This window comes from Carettochelys insculpta, chromosome 13 (assembly GCF_033958435.1).
Source record: "Carettochelys insculpta isolate YL-2023 chromosome 13, ASM3395843v1, whole genome shotgun sequence".
NCBI lineage: Eukaryota > Metazoa > Chordata > Testudines > Carettochelyidae > Carettochelys > Carettochelys insculpta.
Window position 1 is genome coordinate 28,557,199 of NC_134149.1, and position 12,933 is coordinate 28,570,131.

General features: G+C 41.7%; 1 protein-coding gene across 1 annotated transcript; it reads right to left on the reverse strand.

Annotated features, from left to right (window-relative positions):
• Window positions 1-2,627: 2,627 nt before the first annotated feature.
• HMGN5 (high mobility group nucleosome binding domain 5) lies at window positions 2,628-12,469 on the reverse strand. Its single transcript, XM_075008048.1, has 6 exons — window positions 12,215-12,469; window positions 10,454-10,483; window positions 9,999-10,028; window positions 8,964-9,014; window positions 4,771-4,914; window positions 2,628-3,299 (listed from the first exon to the last, which is right to left on the reverse strand). Exons 1-6 carry the CDS (start codon window positions 12,227-12,229, stop codon window positions 3,252-3,254), a joined length of 318 nt encoding a protein of 105 aa, XP_074864149.1. The 5' UTR covers window positions 12,230-12,469; the 3' UTR covers window positions 2,628-3,251.
• Between the last annotated feature and the right edge of the window lie 464 nt (window positions 12,470-12,933).

Genomic DNA, 12,933 nt, shown 5'->3' on the forward strand with positions numbered 1-12,933 from the left:
TGTCGCCTTTCAGCACTAACCTTCTGATCTCTAAGGCGCATGGAATCTTCACCCCCTTCCTACGTCTTACAGTTTCCATTTGAGATCAGCAAAAATGGTTGAGCTGGATCTGCTTTAGGGTTACAGGTGACTAGGCATTCCCTGTAAGGTTCCTTTCCTTTGCGGCATTCTTTCCTCAGTCAGCTCCAGAAGAGTCTATATATATTGGCAGGTGCACAATGAAAAGGCCATCTGTTTCGCTGGGCATTTGTGTGGTGGTGAGTGGATCCAGTGAGGTGTTGCTGTTTAAAGCCCTATCAGTCACATGTCTAATCACCAGGTGAGGTGTGGTAGGGTGGAGGGAAGAAGAACTATAGCTTTGATTGACATTTGGTAACTCCTGTGGTGTCAGGTTTTTGTGTATTTATGGCTTCCCAGAGATGTGATAGGTACCCAGTAGTATAGGTTCTTCTGAACTAAAATCAAGATAGGGTTGTCTTTTGGATCTTCGTAAACTAACTCCAGTAATATCCCTTCACTAAGCAACTGGAAATTATCCAGTAATGAATGGGAAATATTTTGTCACTCATTGGTCCAAACTCCTATCAGCTGAGATGTGAGCTTCTTCCCCTGTGCCATTAGAAAAACCTGAGGCAACAACGTGGTAGACCAGCTGCATTAAAATACTTGTGTTTTTAGTTTCTCTTGAGAGTTTTTCCTATGGGAAAAATGATCAGGTTCTAAAACATTCAGAATCCTCTGTAAAATTGGGAAGATAATAAAATACTAATGTTGGAAGGTGAGCTGGGGAAATTTCAACTATTCATCTTGAAACTTAATGAATTTAAGTACCAGGTACCATTCTTTTAAGACATTTGTACACAATTAGAAAGCTCTTTGGTGCAAGGGTCAAGACTATGTGTGGTAAAGTTCCTTTGGACAATAGTGCAATACAAACTAAATAATAATAATTAGATACAGGAGTTAAAATCCTTAACATTTCAGGATTTGAAATGACACACAGGACAAAGTTAAGTTCTGTCTACAGCACTGACTGTTACAAGTGACCTGGCAACACAAATAAATTGAACCTGTCTATAATTTTGTTGGTGTCACAATCTCACTCATTCTCTGGTCAGTCAGTCTTCCTGGGTAATGAGAATTTAATGATACAGTAGAGGCAAATACCTTTAATAAATTGTTCAAATGATCTTAAAATATCACAAGCCCCATTTCCCCGTGTACCACTTCTAAGTTGGCATTGGGGTACAGTAGTAATGTAAAAGGGGACCTTAAGTACAAGGATGATGAGGAGAAAGTAGGGAAATGCCAACAAGTTCTACAATTTATATATCATGTAGTAAAACAGGCTTGTCATGTAAACATCAAGACCCTGTTTGGTGTGCAGCAGTTTAGTTATTTAATGAACACACCTAAAATGCACATCTGTTCATAAGCAGTTTCGACTATGCATACTAAGGGCAACGTTCACAATCCTCATTTTGTCCTCCCCACCCCTAAATCTAGCAGAAAGTGAAGAACATATTCTACTGTCATAAGCTGCGTGCTTTATTTGTGTCTTTCTCGGCTGAAGCTTCCTATACCACACCTAGCCTTTTCAAAGGCTTGTACTAAAATGTATCATATCAAGCTGTTTCTTGTATTTGGAAGAAAAAAAAACCAACACAAACACAGTATTTCATGTTTCTTGTTGCTAGATTGTCTCACACAGTAAAGGTTTTAGATTATGCACTGCCAGTCATTTTGCCAACAATGTGAAATGAGGCTTTTAAATAAAATGAGACTTTGAGAGGAAAATTTAAAATGTCATTGATATTACGTAGAAAACTATTATTTCTCCATACAAACCCTTGCCCTGAGCCTACATACTGTTTTCCATTTTAATGAGGCTGATACTGATCAGGAAGTGTTGCATTAATAGAAAACACTTTTGAACCGGTGTGCCTCCTATTAGAAGAGAGTAAAAGGGCTTATAAAATATTTGCATGAGCACACAATACATTTTAAAATAAGTAAATTACAAACAAGAATTCTGAAAGTTTATAATTTTAACTAACACTACAGAAAGCAATTTCTTCAGTTGAAAGTTTGATTTAAGCCCTTTAAGCTTCTATGCAGATGCTTGTGTAATAATCTTACAGCAAGAAGAAACTGAGAAAACATCCAGAAGGGATAGGTAGGTCTAAGTTAACTAGCTTCTCCTCTTTATATCTGGGAAGATTAACCATCCTTAACTTCTAAAACTGTTACCCCTTATATTTTAATAATGCCAAGTATACCATCTTTTTGCTTAAATGATGGAAATAGCTCACAAGAATTAGTATTTGTGAACTAGGACATAAATCTTCACTTGAAGATATAGAACCAGATATGGTGATTTACACCAAAGCTCCATAAAACCAGTGTAACTATATCAGCTTCACCAACTGAGGATATGGGCCAGGAAGTAGTGTTTGTCTACATAGCTGGAGAATATAGCTTAGAGGCACAAGCACTGATCAGATTGTGAATTCAAGCTCATCACCTACACGTTTTTCAAGATAAAGGTAGTCAGTAGCACAATACTTTACGAGGCTTATTACTTCTCCAGCTATACAAGTTTACAGCACGAGCAACAAACCACAATCAACTTTTGAGGAGTCTTTTTTATTAAGATAAATCCAGCAAAATTCCTAACAGTGGGTACATACAACCAACCTGACCTTTTAAAAGAAATGTTTGTGTTTCATTTAAAAACATGATTACACTTTATTTTTTTTTTCCAAAACTGACAAAATAAATTTACATTTGGGAAACAGATTTTCAGCTCTTAGGATTTTCATGAAAATATCTCACCTTCTTTATAAAAGCAACCCACAGAACCACTGGAATGTTTAACGCAGTTATTTGTTTTGAGACCTCCCCACTTTAAGAAATCGTACAACACATACAAGGGTAAAATTAAAATCTGAAGTCTGTAAGCATGACTTACACAAAAAAGGGACACACTGACAGAAGTTGAAAGCTACCACCACTTATTCTTTCCATGTACCATACAAACTATTACAATCACAAAATTTAAAAACAATGATTTTTTTTTTGTTTTGTTAGGGATTTTATTCCCAAGTAACCGAGATGAAGATGTTCCATAATTAAATTCATGCTAAAAAAACCTGCATTTATAAAATAGTTGATAAAAATATTCCTCTCTGTTAACAATACAGCATGGAGGTATGGATACCAGATGATGGAGATATAGGGCAAGATTAACATTACTCGGACTTGGCTTCCTTATCATCGGATGCTTCAGCAGCTGGTGCCTAAAAGTGTTTGGGAAGAACAGAAATATTACATTTTCACTCTAGGAAAGCCACATTCTGACCTGCCTGCTGAACAGGTCAGCGTGCAGAACAATTTAACTAGGAAGGATTACAAAACTACTCAGGGTGTGTGAACACAATGGAATCTTGGTCATCATTAACAAATGCTCCAAATTTTAAAATAGGACTGATGTTAACACTGCTATATTAAGGTAAATCCAAACAGATGGAGATGTGGAATATTTTTGAAATTCATATCAACCATTGGCTGGTGACAGAACAAAAAAGACTTCATTTCTATAGGTCAGAAATATATACAGTAATTTTTTTCTTATCCGGCAGCCCTGGGAGGTTGCCACATATTCAAATATTCTGTATAATAGAGAGGAACACTTAGCACTGCATTACACTAAAAAAAAAAACAACAAGATTAGATATTAAAAAACAAACAAAATTATATGCAGAGTACTTTATTTACCAACAGCAGTACTGTACACTGTAAACTTACACTGTATTTGCTGTATTATTTGTATTTACTTTCAGTATATTGAACTTATAGAAGACATAACAAAAAGTTACTTAAGGTTAAAATACCACTTATTGGAGGGTTCCAGATGACAGAACACCAGATATGAGTTAACTGTATGTAGACCTGCAATGATCTGCTTCCTTGTTGTCTAAGCTTTACAAATATAGTTCTTTGCTGGTTTTTAAAAATCTCTGTATTGCAGCACAAACCTAGCTACCAACAGATTCTACCACTACCCCCTTTAAAAACTACCCACTGCCTTTGAGAGACACTTCTGCACATACTGATCCAATATGCACTTTGTCATACAGGCTATTGAATCATGAAGTCATTTTCTTAAAAGGTATTGAACAATACAAGGATGTTCAACACCTAAAGAGAAAGTTTTTTTGCACTGAAAGCTTGTATACTAGAAGCAGTGCAATGGGAAAGGAGGAGGGAGAACAAACACTCACAGATGATATATATTCCATGGCCCCTCCTTCACCATCACCAGCCCAGGGTAAATTGCTGCAGAGAAATAAACCTGAGCCCCCCAACCCCACCCCCACCCCCAGCATGGGCAGTAGGCCCCACAGAATGGAACCAATGTAACAGGATTCAGAGAGGCTACACAGAATATGCCCATACCATGCACAAAGCCCAGTGCAGGGTCAAATAGGGAACCCATGAGGGGAGTTGCAACCATCTAGGTCTTCTGGTTCTTCCCTGCCCCCGTGGGAGACAGGAAAGCATGAGGCCATAGAGCAAATGTGTGTTTGAAGGAAAAGTTCTCTCATTGCTTCCTGAAAGGGCAGTTACTCCAGCCAGCCCTTACAGAATAGATATCAATTATCTTTCAGAGGGTGGCATAGTTAAAAGGAATCCTTTGTCTCTGCAGCTGCAATGAAAAACAGCTGTATGTGACTATGATTTTTAATCTATTCACTGCAGTTAAGGTACCTCATTAGTTTTGGTATCTCCATTTTCAGAGTGGTTTTCTTCTTTAGCATCATCTTGCTTAGTTTCATCTTTGCCTTTGGCTCCCTTCTTCCCTTTCGCTGCTGCCTTTTTGTCCTCCTTTTTATCATTTGCGGCCTTCTCTTTCTGTTAAAATAATCATGTGAACAAAGATGTACAACAGATGCACACAAAACTAGAGATTTGACTAAAGCATCAATATTTTCAAGTCTAAAACTTGTATAACTTACTACTACTTGTTGGAAATACAATTAACAAAAGAGACGTGTACCAGATGAAAATTTCTATCAGGAAATCCCTTTTCCTTTATTCATTGCCACTGCTATATCAAAGACAGGATAGTCTAGACCAGGATTTCCCAAAGTTTATATAGTTGGGACGCGTTTTTTTCAGTACCTTTTTTGCAGCCCAAAAAAATAAATTAATATGAAAAAAATGAAAAAAAAAATCACATTATTTATTCACAATAATAATAGTACACAGTGATAATTTGTATATATTCTAAGGACCGATATTTTTCTTTTCCAAGGACCAGTACTGGGCTGCGGGCCACACTTTGGGATACTCTGGTCTAGAGGGACAAGGGCAAATGAAGTTATGTCTGGGGTTAAAAAAATTCCTATTTCAAACACACATTTTATTAAATTAGCTAAAAAATGTTGGTGAGCTTGCGTTTTGACTGTTGAACTATCTGCCAAGATATTAACAAAGGATCATCTAAGAGCATGCATAATCAAAGGAAATACTAGAATTCTGTGGAGATTCTCTCAATATTAATTAGAAGAGTGAGGCACAGGAAAGCTGAAGTCATCGAAGAATGCGGCAGAGGTATTCCTTGAAATGTGCAACTTTGAGTTGCGCTTAACTCGCATTAACGTGAGTTAAGTGCAACTCAGAATCCTGCTCAACCCCCCACCGGCCCAATCTGCACGCAGCTCTGTCTTACCATCCCCAGCCCTAGGTTCAATCCCATGCACGTGGCTCTGGCTCAGTCTGCCACCCCGCAGCCACCCTGCTCCCAGCCCTAGTTCAAACCCTGCACATGGCTGCAGCTCAACCCCTTACTGCCCCAGTTCAAACCCCTGCAGGCGGCTGCGGCTCACCAACCCCCTACCTCCCTGCAGCCCTAACCCACCCCATGCTTAACCCCTCTGCCGCTGCTACCACAGCCCCAACCCACTGCCAGGCTTAACTCTCCCCAGCTGCCCGCCCCACCCAACCCTAGGACTTACCTTTCACAAGGACCTCCAGTGTTCCTGCTGCTTCCCCGACTGCAGAACGTGCGTTCCGCCAGGGAAAAAAGATGCCCCCAACTTGTGCGAAATTCAGGTTATGCGAGGGTGCATAGGAATGCAACCTCACATAACTTGAGGGATTACTGTGTATCATTTGCCCTCTGAAAGCCTTCTATTCTTTTGGATTGAACCACAGCTTCACAAAAGCAATACCAAGATGCCCACTGACTCCAAATTCCAAGGATTTGCACCTGAGTGCTGAAATTTATTACACAAATGCTAGTGCCTGCTTCCACTACAAAAGCAGAGGAAGCACGAATACTCAGAAAATTACTCTTCAAAACATATCCTTTAAAAGATGTTGTGGTTTCAGGGACTGCAATTCATAAAACTGTACTTAACTTCTTCAAGAGACAAAGTGAGTGAGGGAATACCTTTTATTGTTCCAATTACCCCATCCACCTTGTCTTTCTAGTAGCCTGGAACTGACATAGCTACAGCTATACCGATTTTTCCAACACCTTTAGCTAATAGTATATGGCAATTACTTTGTACCTAACATGACAAAACTCGCTCAAATGGGATCATTGGTATAAAGCCTCAGGAGACCTTAATTATGGATGAGCCAGAAGAAATGCCTAGAAACAGGGGTATTACTGGCCCCCTTTGTGGTATCTTTCACTTCCAGCACTTTCCAACAAAGGAATGGAAGTGGTGACCTCCCTTCATAACATCTTCCTTGTGGAGTCCTTTCCATAGGATTAGAGATCAATGGCTGAAGAAGGGACTCCATTCCTGTCTCTCACTCATAGGAAACCAATGAAGCACCATTAACCACTCCACAGCCACCACTTTACTGAAAGAGCATTACCTTAAGAGGTTCTAGAAGTAGCCAATGGTTGGGGATTCCTTGGTAGCACAACTTTTATGGGGCCATGACGTCAGGGAATCCGATTGGACTTCTGCACAAAAAGCCATGGCCTGGGTTCCATGACATTAGGGACAATCCCTGGCTTCTGAGAACAAAATTACTGGCCACTGTGCAACACCCACGTGTGATAGCTCTCTCTCTCTCTCTAAGCATAATTCTGGGAAAGCTGCACCAGGGAAGGAGTTTTTCATGCCCAGATTCTGTCCCCCAGTTTGTTGCTTGGGAGGAGGGGTCAATATCATTTTCCTAATTTTTCCCAAATGGATGTGAGGCACACAGATGGCAACAGCAGCTGATTAATACATCATGTGTTTTTTTTCTAGCCCTATTTTGTTTCATATGGATATATTTAAGAGGATGAGCACGAAATAGAAAGCTCTTAAGAGAATGTTAAGGACGCAAAATGGAGCACTTAATATTGGACAGTGCCAGAATTCTAGCAGCCTGTAAACCCTACACGCATCCTCAGGTGTGTAAATACTAATAGCCTCACCCAGCATCTCTCAGGAGTCCCTGAGAGCGCCACAAATAAAACCCTGCTCCTCTCGGTTCAAGTCCAGTGCCTTACACACAAGGGAACGTTCTCTTTTTCCTTGCAGCCCCTGACTTCCTTCCCTATGCAGTGAATGAGGCATTGCTCTGGGATTAAAAAATAGCACTTGATCATTTGATTTCAAACCGCATAATGATGCTATGTAGTGGGAGAGCACACAACAACATGTGGACAGTCAATTTTACTTGTGATATTTCCTAATTGTTGAAGGATTAATTTTGCAACTAACATTCTATTAACAGCTTTTCGTACAAAAAAATCCCTAGGTGCATCGTGAGTCAGCAACAGAGCCCGAACCCAGGGCCTTTAGACCCATAAAACAGATAAAAGGATAACTTGTGGTAGCAGTAAGCTCTCATCTTCCATGTAGATTAGCCACTATATTGGTATGGAAAATATTTTCTGGTCAGGGGCCATTGACTCATGAAAAGATTCAGTCAGGACGACACACAAGTGGGAAGGAAAATAAACAAACAACCCTCACTAACCTGGCCCCCAAGTGAGAAGGGGGGAAAACAAAAGGACCTCACTTCACCCTCTGGAAGCTCCAGCCCCACAGAGAGAGGGGCTGAAGCTCAGAGCTTACACATAGGATCAAACTGACTCTTCTGGGCTGTGTCTATGCTACAAATATAACTTTGAAGTTGAGCGTCTACACACACCCTTACCGGGAATGGAGTAAAGACTTCGAAGTTGAGCTCCCTTACTTGGAAGTTAACTTTGAAGTATGGGAAAATGTGTGTACGGGACGCTCTCTGTTGGCTACTTTGGAGTCGGGCCTAACTTTGAAGTTAACTTCAACATAAGTGCCTAGTGTAGACGCACCCCTGGAGACCCAGAACCAGATTATATGGGGCCAAAAATGAGACGTTCAGTGTGTAGAAGGGTGCTGCCAGGGAACAGGGTGGGTGGCACAAGAGTAGGAGGAAGCACGGGGTCAAAGGGAGGGAGACACCTACGTGGCACAGCTCCTGGGTGGACTGTGCAGGTGTGTCTGTGCAGTTCTGCATGCTGCAGAGAAGCGCTCCCCCCAGGCACGCCCCCGTTGCTCCCACATATGCAAAAATATGCTCACATATAGGCATCGCTGCCAGTGCTGCCTACGGTTATGGGTCTCTGGTCTCTAATCCACACATATTGTTAGGAAAAGGATGCTTTGAATAGTCCCCCTAGGCAAGCCATAATAAAACATCACAATTTGTTTAAAATTTCCTCAGACAAATTACTTGAGACTTTACCCCAGGGAATGTTCCTGCACTGGTGGTAGGGTGAAAAAGAACATTCATGGCTCTTTGCCACCTGTAATTTGTAAGCTACTGATGGAAATTCCTCTAAAATGGGCAAAATGCATAATCTCATTAAAAAAAAAAAATCAAAAAGCCAATTGACTATGTACTTCATTCCTATACATTCTGAAAAAGAAAAGTGCTGTATTAAAAATGACTTAAATATTTACCTTAGGTGCTGCCTTTTTGGGCTTTGGCTCCGGTTTAGGTGGAGCAGGTTTCTGTACAAAAAGCATATAGTAAAATAAGAAATACGGAATCTGAAGGGCAGTACAGTGTCTTATTAACAACCTCAATATACATACTCTGTATACTAGAGTTAAAACAAACTAAAAATATTAATTAAAAGTGCTCCCCTGTGTAATATAAAGAGCCAGAAATTAATATGACCATACGCATTAGTATGTGTCACTTCATCCAGATACCTGAGGGGACAAAGGTAATATGTGGCAATGGGTATCACTAAAATATTCTAACAAGTACATGTGTAGGGACAGCACATGTGGCAGCATCTTAAGTAAAGAACCAGATGATGTGGAAATGGACACTAAACTTTTCTCAAGTCTCGTGCTGTCTGAGATGGCCCTGTCCTTTGCAGGTTTCCCGTATGTATAGATACCTTCTGTTTCACCAAAATGAGAGGCAACTTTTCACATATTTGGCAGTGTGCATTTACTTTGTTTCCTGTAGTAACTTCCTTGGTAGCATAAATTGATCCCAATCCTTTGAGGGTTCTGGATGTGAAAGAAGACTCCCAGACACAGAACACGTACAACACAAGGTTTATAGAATACTTTGGCATTGATGCTCCTGTCTTCAAACTGTATGCTGTCTTTAGAATTTTCAGATCTTGCATGACAGATCTGCAGTGCTTGTTCCCAAGAGTTGGGCTGCTGAAATCTATGAAACTACACATGTGAATGAGGCATGCAGGATCCAGCCATTCCTGCATGGGATGGGTTTTGTGTCAAACTAGCATAGTGGCTTTATATGTAAAATCAACAAATATATTATGTAGTATATTGGTACACAAACCAAGAGAGCATAGAGTACGAGCTTTACTTTTAAATCAAGTATGAACACATCTACCTATACAGCTTTATGCTGCTCGTCACCATGAGATTCTTCCTACTCAATCTTCCTGCATTGTCATAACCACATACATTACAGATTCAGCTTTAAGTAAAATAAAAAAAGATACTCACAGCTGATAATCTAGCTGACCTTCTCTTTGGCTGCAGAAGAGAAAAATGTGTTACTAAAATTTGAAGAAAGAGCCTACAGTTTCAATTATAATATACTTTATTTTAATGCTTCAATAATGGTTGCATCAAATAGCAAGATAATTTATACAACTATGGATGTAATGGGTTTGCCATTTTATTTAAAAAACAGAACTGATATTTCTTTCACCATTTCCCCCATCCACTTTCACCAAAACCAGATAAAGAGTAACGCCCTTACTAAGGGGAGCAGCCTCCAGGCCTGTAGCCTATGCCCCACATTTAGCCTGAAACTGATGATCTTTGGCTGTGTGTGTTTGCTCAACCCTCCTCCTCTATTGAAGTGGAGGTTCTCAGGTAGCAACTTTTTTAAACTGTTTACCTCTGCACAAGTTCTAAGAGAAATTCACTTTATTATATTTTATTAACAAACCTACCTCCTCCTTCACCTCGCCTTCAGCTGCAGCCTGTATTTAAAAAAGAGCAAAATATAAAATTTTTGCATTCTTTATCATAAGAGGAAATTATGCCAAATACTAGCAAACAAGCATTAGAGAATTATCAGAATAGTGACTATAATAAGAAAATCTGTAAAAACTGAATTGATGTCAGACCTATTTTCAGCATGAGGTTGGAAAATACAAAACAACAACATGCCATTTTCTCTAAACAAGTCTGCATGCAGCATGGGGAAACCTTCTAAAAAGCATACTAACAAATTCCAAATCTATGACACTCAATTTTGTCTTCATGTCTTAATTCACCAGTTAAAATACCTCTTCTTGGTTTGATAACCTTGTAATTTCTCATATTACCTGTTCTTTTCATTGCTCTTCTACGTTGTGCACTTTTTACTCACACCCCGACAACAAATAAGGTTTGCAAAGTAGTGTAACTTCTCCTTTCCCGAAGTTATAAACGTGCAGCTGTGCTCACAAGAGAGCTCAGTGCAGGAACCTAAGCTCGCTTTAACATTCCTAGACACAAAAAACTACAACTCCCACAATCCCTTTGTCTCCCACTTTTGTTACACGTCATTGCGTAAAAGCGTCCCCACATTTAAAAAGTTCCCGCCAAATTACCTGCAACAACAAGGTCGTTGTTAGACCCATGCAAGGACAATACTCTATTATCTAAGCCCAGAGGCATCCCACTTATATGAGGGGGACGAACCAGCGGCGGACGGGTGGGGACCTGCTTTAGTGCCCTCAAGATAAGTGGGAGGGAGGAAGGCGTTCAGATATTGCACAAGCTACACCCAATTCCATCACACCTAGGAAAATAAGAGTCCCTAGCAACCTGCAACTGTACTTCTCATAGGACATGCCCGTGCCGTCACTGACTTAATGAGAAAACCTTCAAAATGCAAGCACTCCACATAGATAAATTACGAGGAGATGCTGAGTTAATCAAGTGTTTGACCCCTAACGTGCACGCACAGACAAAGTGGCACTAGCCTCTACTAGGCAGCTGCATTTTAGCTTTCGCAACGTTAGGAGACAAGCTGCCCCTTTGCAGACTACCCTGAGCTTGCTGAAGAGACGCGAGCTAGCAAAGACAGCAGCCGCCGAGCAGAGCCAAAGTTACTAATTCTGGTTGTGAATCCCAGCCTCTCTTCCTTTCAAGGACAGTTTCAAACTCTGCGCCGCCTAATGGCTCCAAATTACCATTGCACAACCATCTGGTATGACAAGAAGTGGGAGAAAAAAAAGGGAGAACAAAGGCAAACGCAGGAGAAAGAGGCGCCGTTTAGACTCAAATCCACCCAGGCAATGACCCAATCAACACTAAAATGCCCCCGGCAATTAATGTGAAGGTTCTGGCTCTTCAACCGTGAGCTTTTCGGGGCGCCTGGAGAAGCACAGCCTGCCGTGGCTCGCTCTGCCTGCCTGTATTCTCCATAGGGGCAGCAGCAGCACTATGGCTGTTTGTAATCCAGCATGGAGACACTGCTTAGCCTTCTCCTTGCAAACAAAACAGCCCAAAGTGAACTCTGAGGTTCCCCTGCTCCCACAGATGAGCCCGACCGCACATTTTAATCATCGCTCTCCAGATCCAGCTCCACTTTAGGACATGCACAAAAAATTAATATGCAAAAACTCTACATACACACGCATAAATTATAGATATTTTTGCAAATGCTCTAATCTCTCCCCTTCGTTCTCCATTTCTCTCCCCCCGCCTATTTTCGTACTTACCTTTCTTTTGGGCATAGTTGCACCTTAGTAAGTTGATTGCAAAATAGAGATATATTAAAAATAAATGCAATCACAAAACAAAAAAAACCTGTTTCAACCGTTCTGCAAAAATGCCAAAAATTATAAGGGACCCAGAGTTAATTGCAGCAGAAACTGAACAAAAAAAAATCCCCCCCTCTTTATTGCAAACAGTAAAATACACCAACACGCAACCAAACTGCATGAATGGGGAGCGCGAGATGGGTCCAGCCTGAGAGTGACGCACCAGCTGGCCAATGAGAGACTCAGGCCAAAGCCAAGGAGGCGGGGCTGGAGTCGGAGCCCGAGACAGACTCGCCGCGCACGCAGGGGGAAGCTGCTGGCTTTACGCTGTCTGCGCAGAAGAGCCGGCCTAAAGCGCTCGCTGAATAAGGCGCCCGCCCGCTCGGCCCCAGCCCGGCGGGGGAGGTAGCGCAGTGGTGGCCTGACGGGGCGCTTGCTGCGGACAGACGGGCCCCCGGGCAGCGGGAGGGGGCTCCCGGCCGCGCGCCTTGCGCTGGGCAGCCGCTGCGGGTCCCCTTCCCGCCTCCCCACCCAGGTCTCCCAGAGGCCGTGACAGAAACTTCCCTCAAAGTTACGCGGGCAGCAGGACTGCTCGTCCCTGCGCCCAGCAACATGGCTGCCTCGCCGGCTGCGCCTTCCCGCCCCGCCGGGCGCCCGCCCCCGCGAGGGCTTGGTGA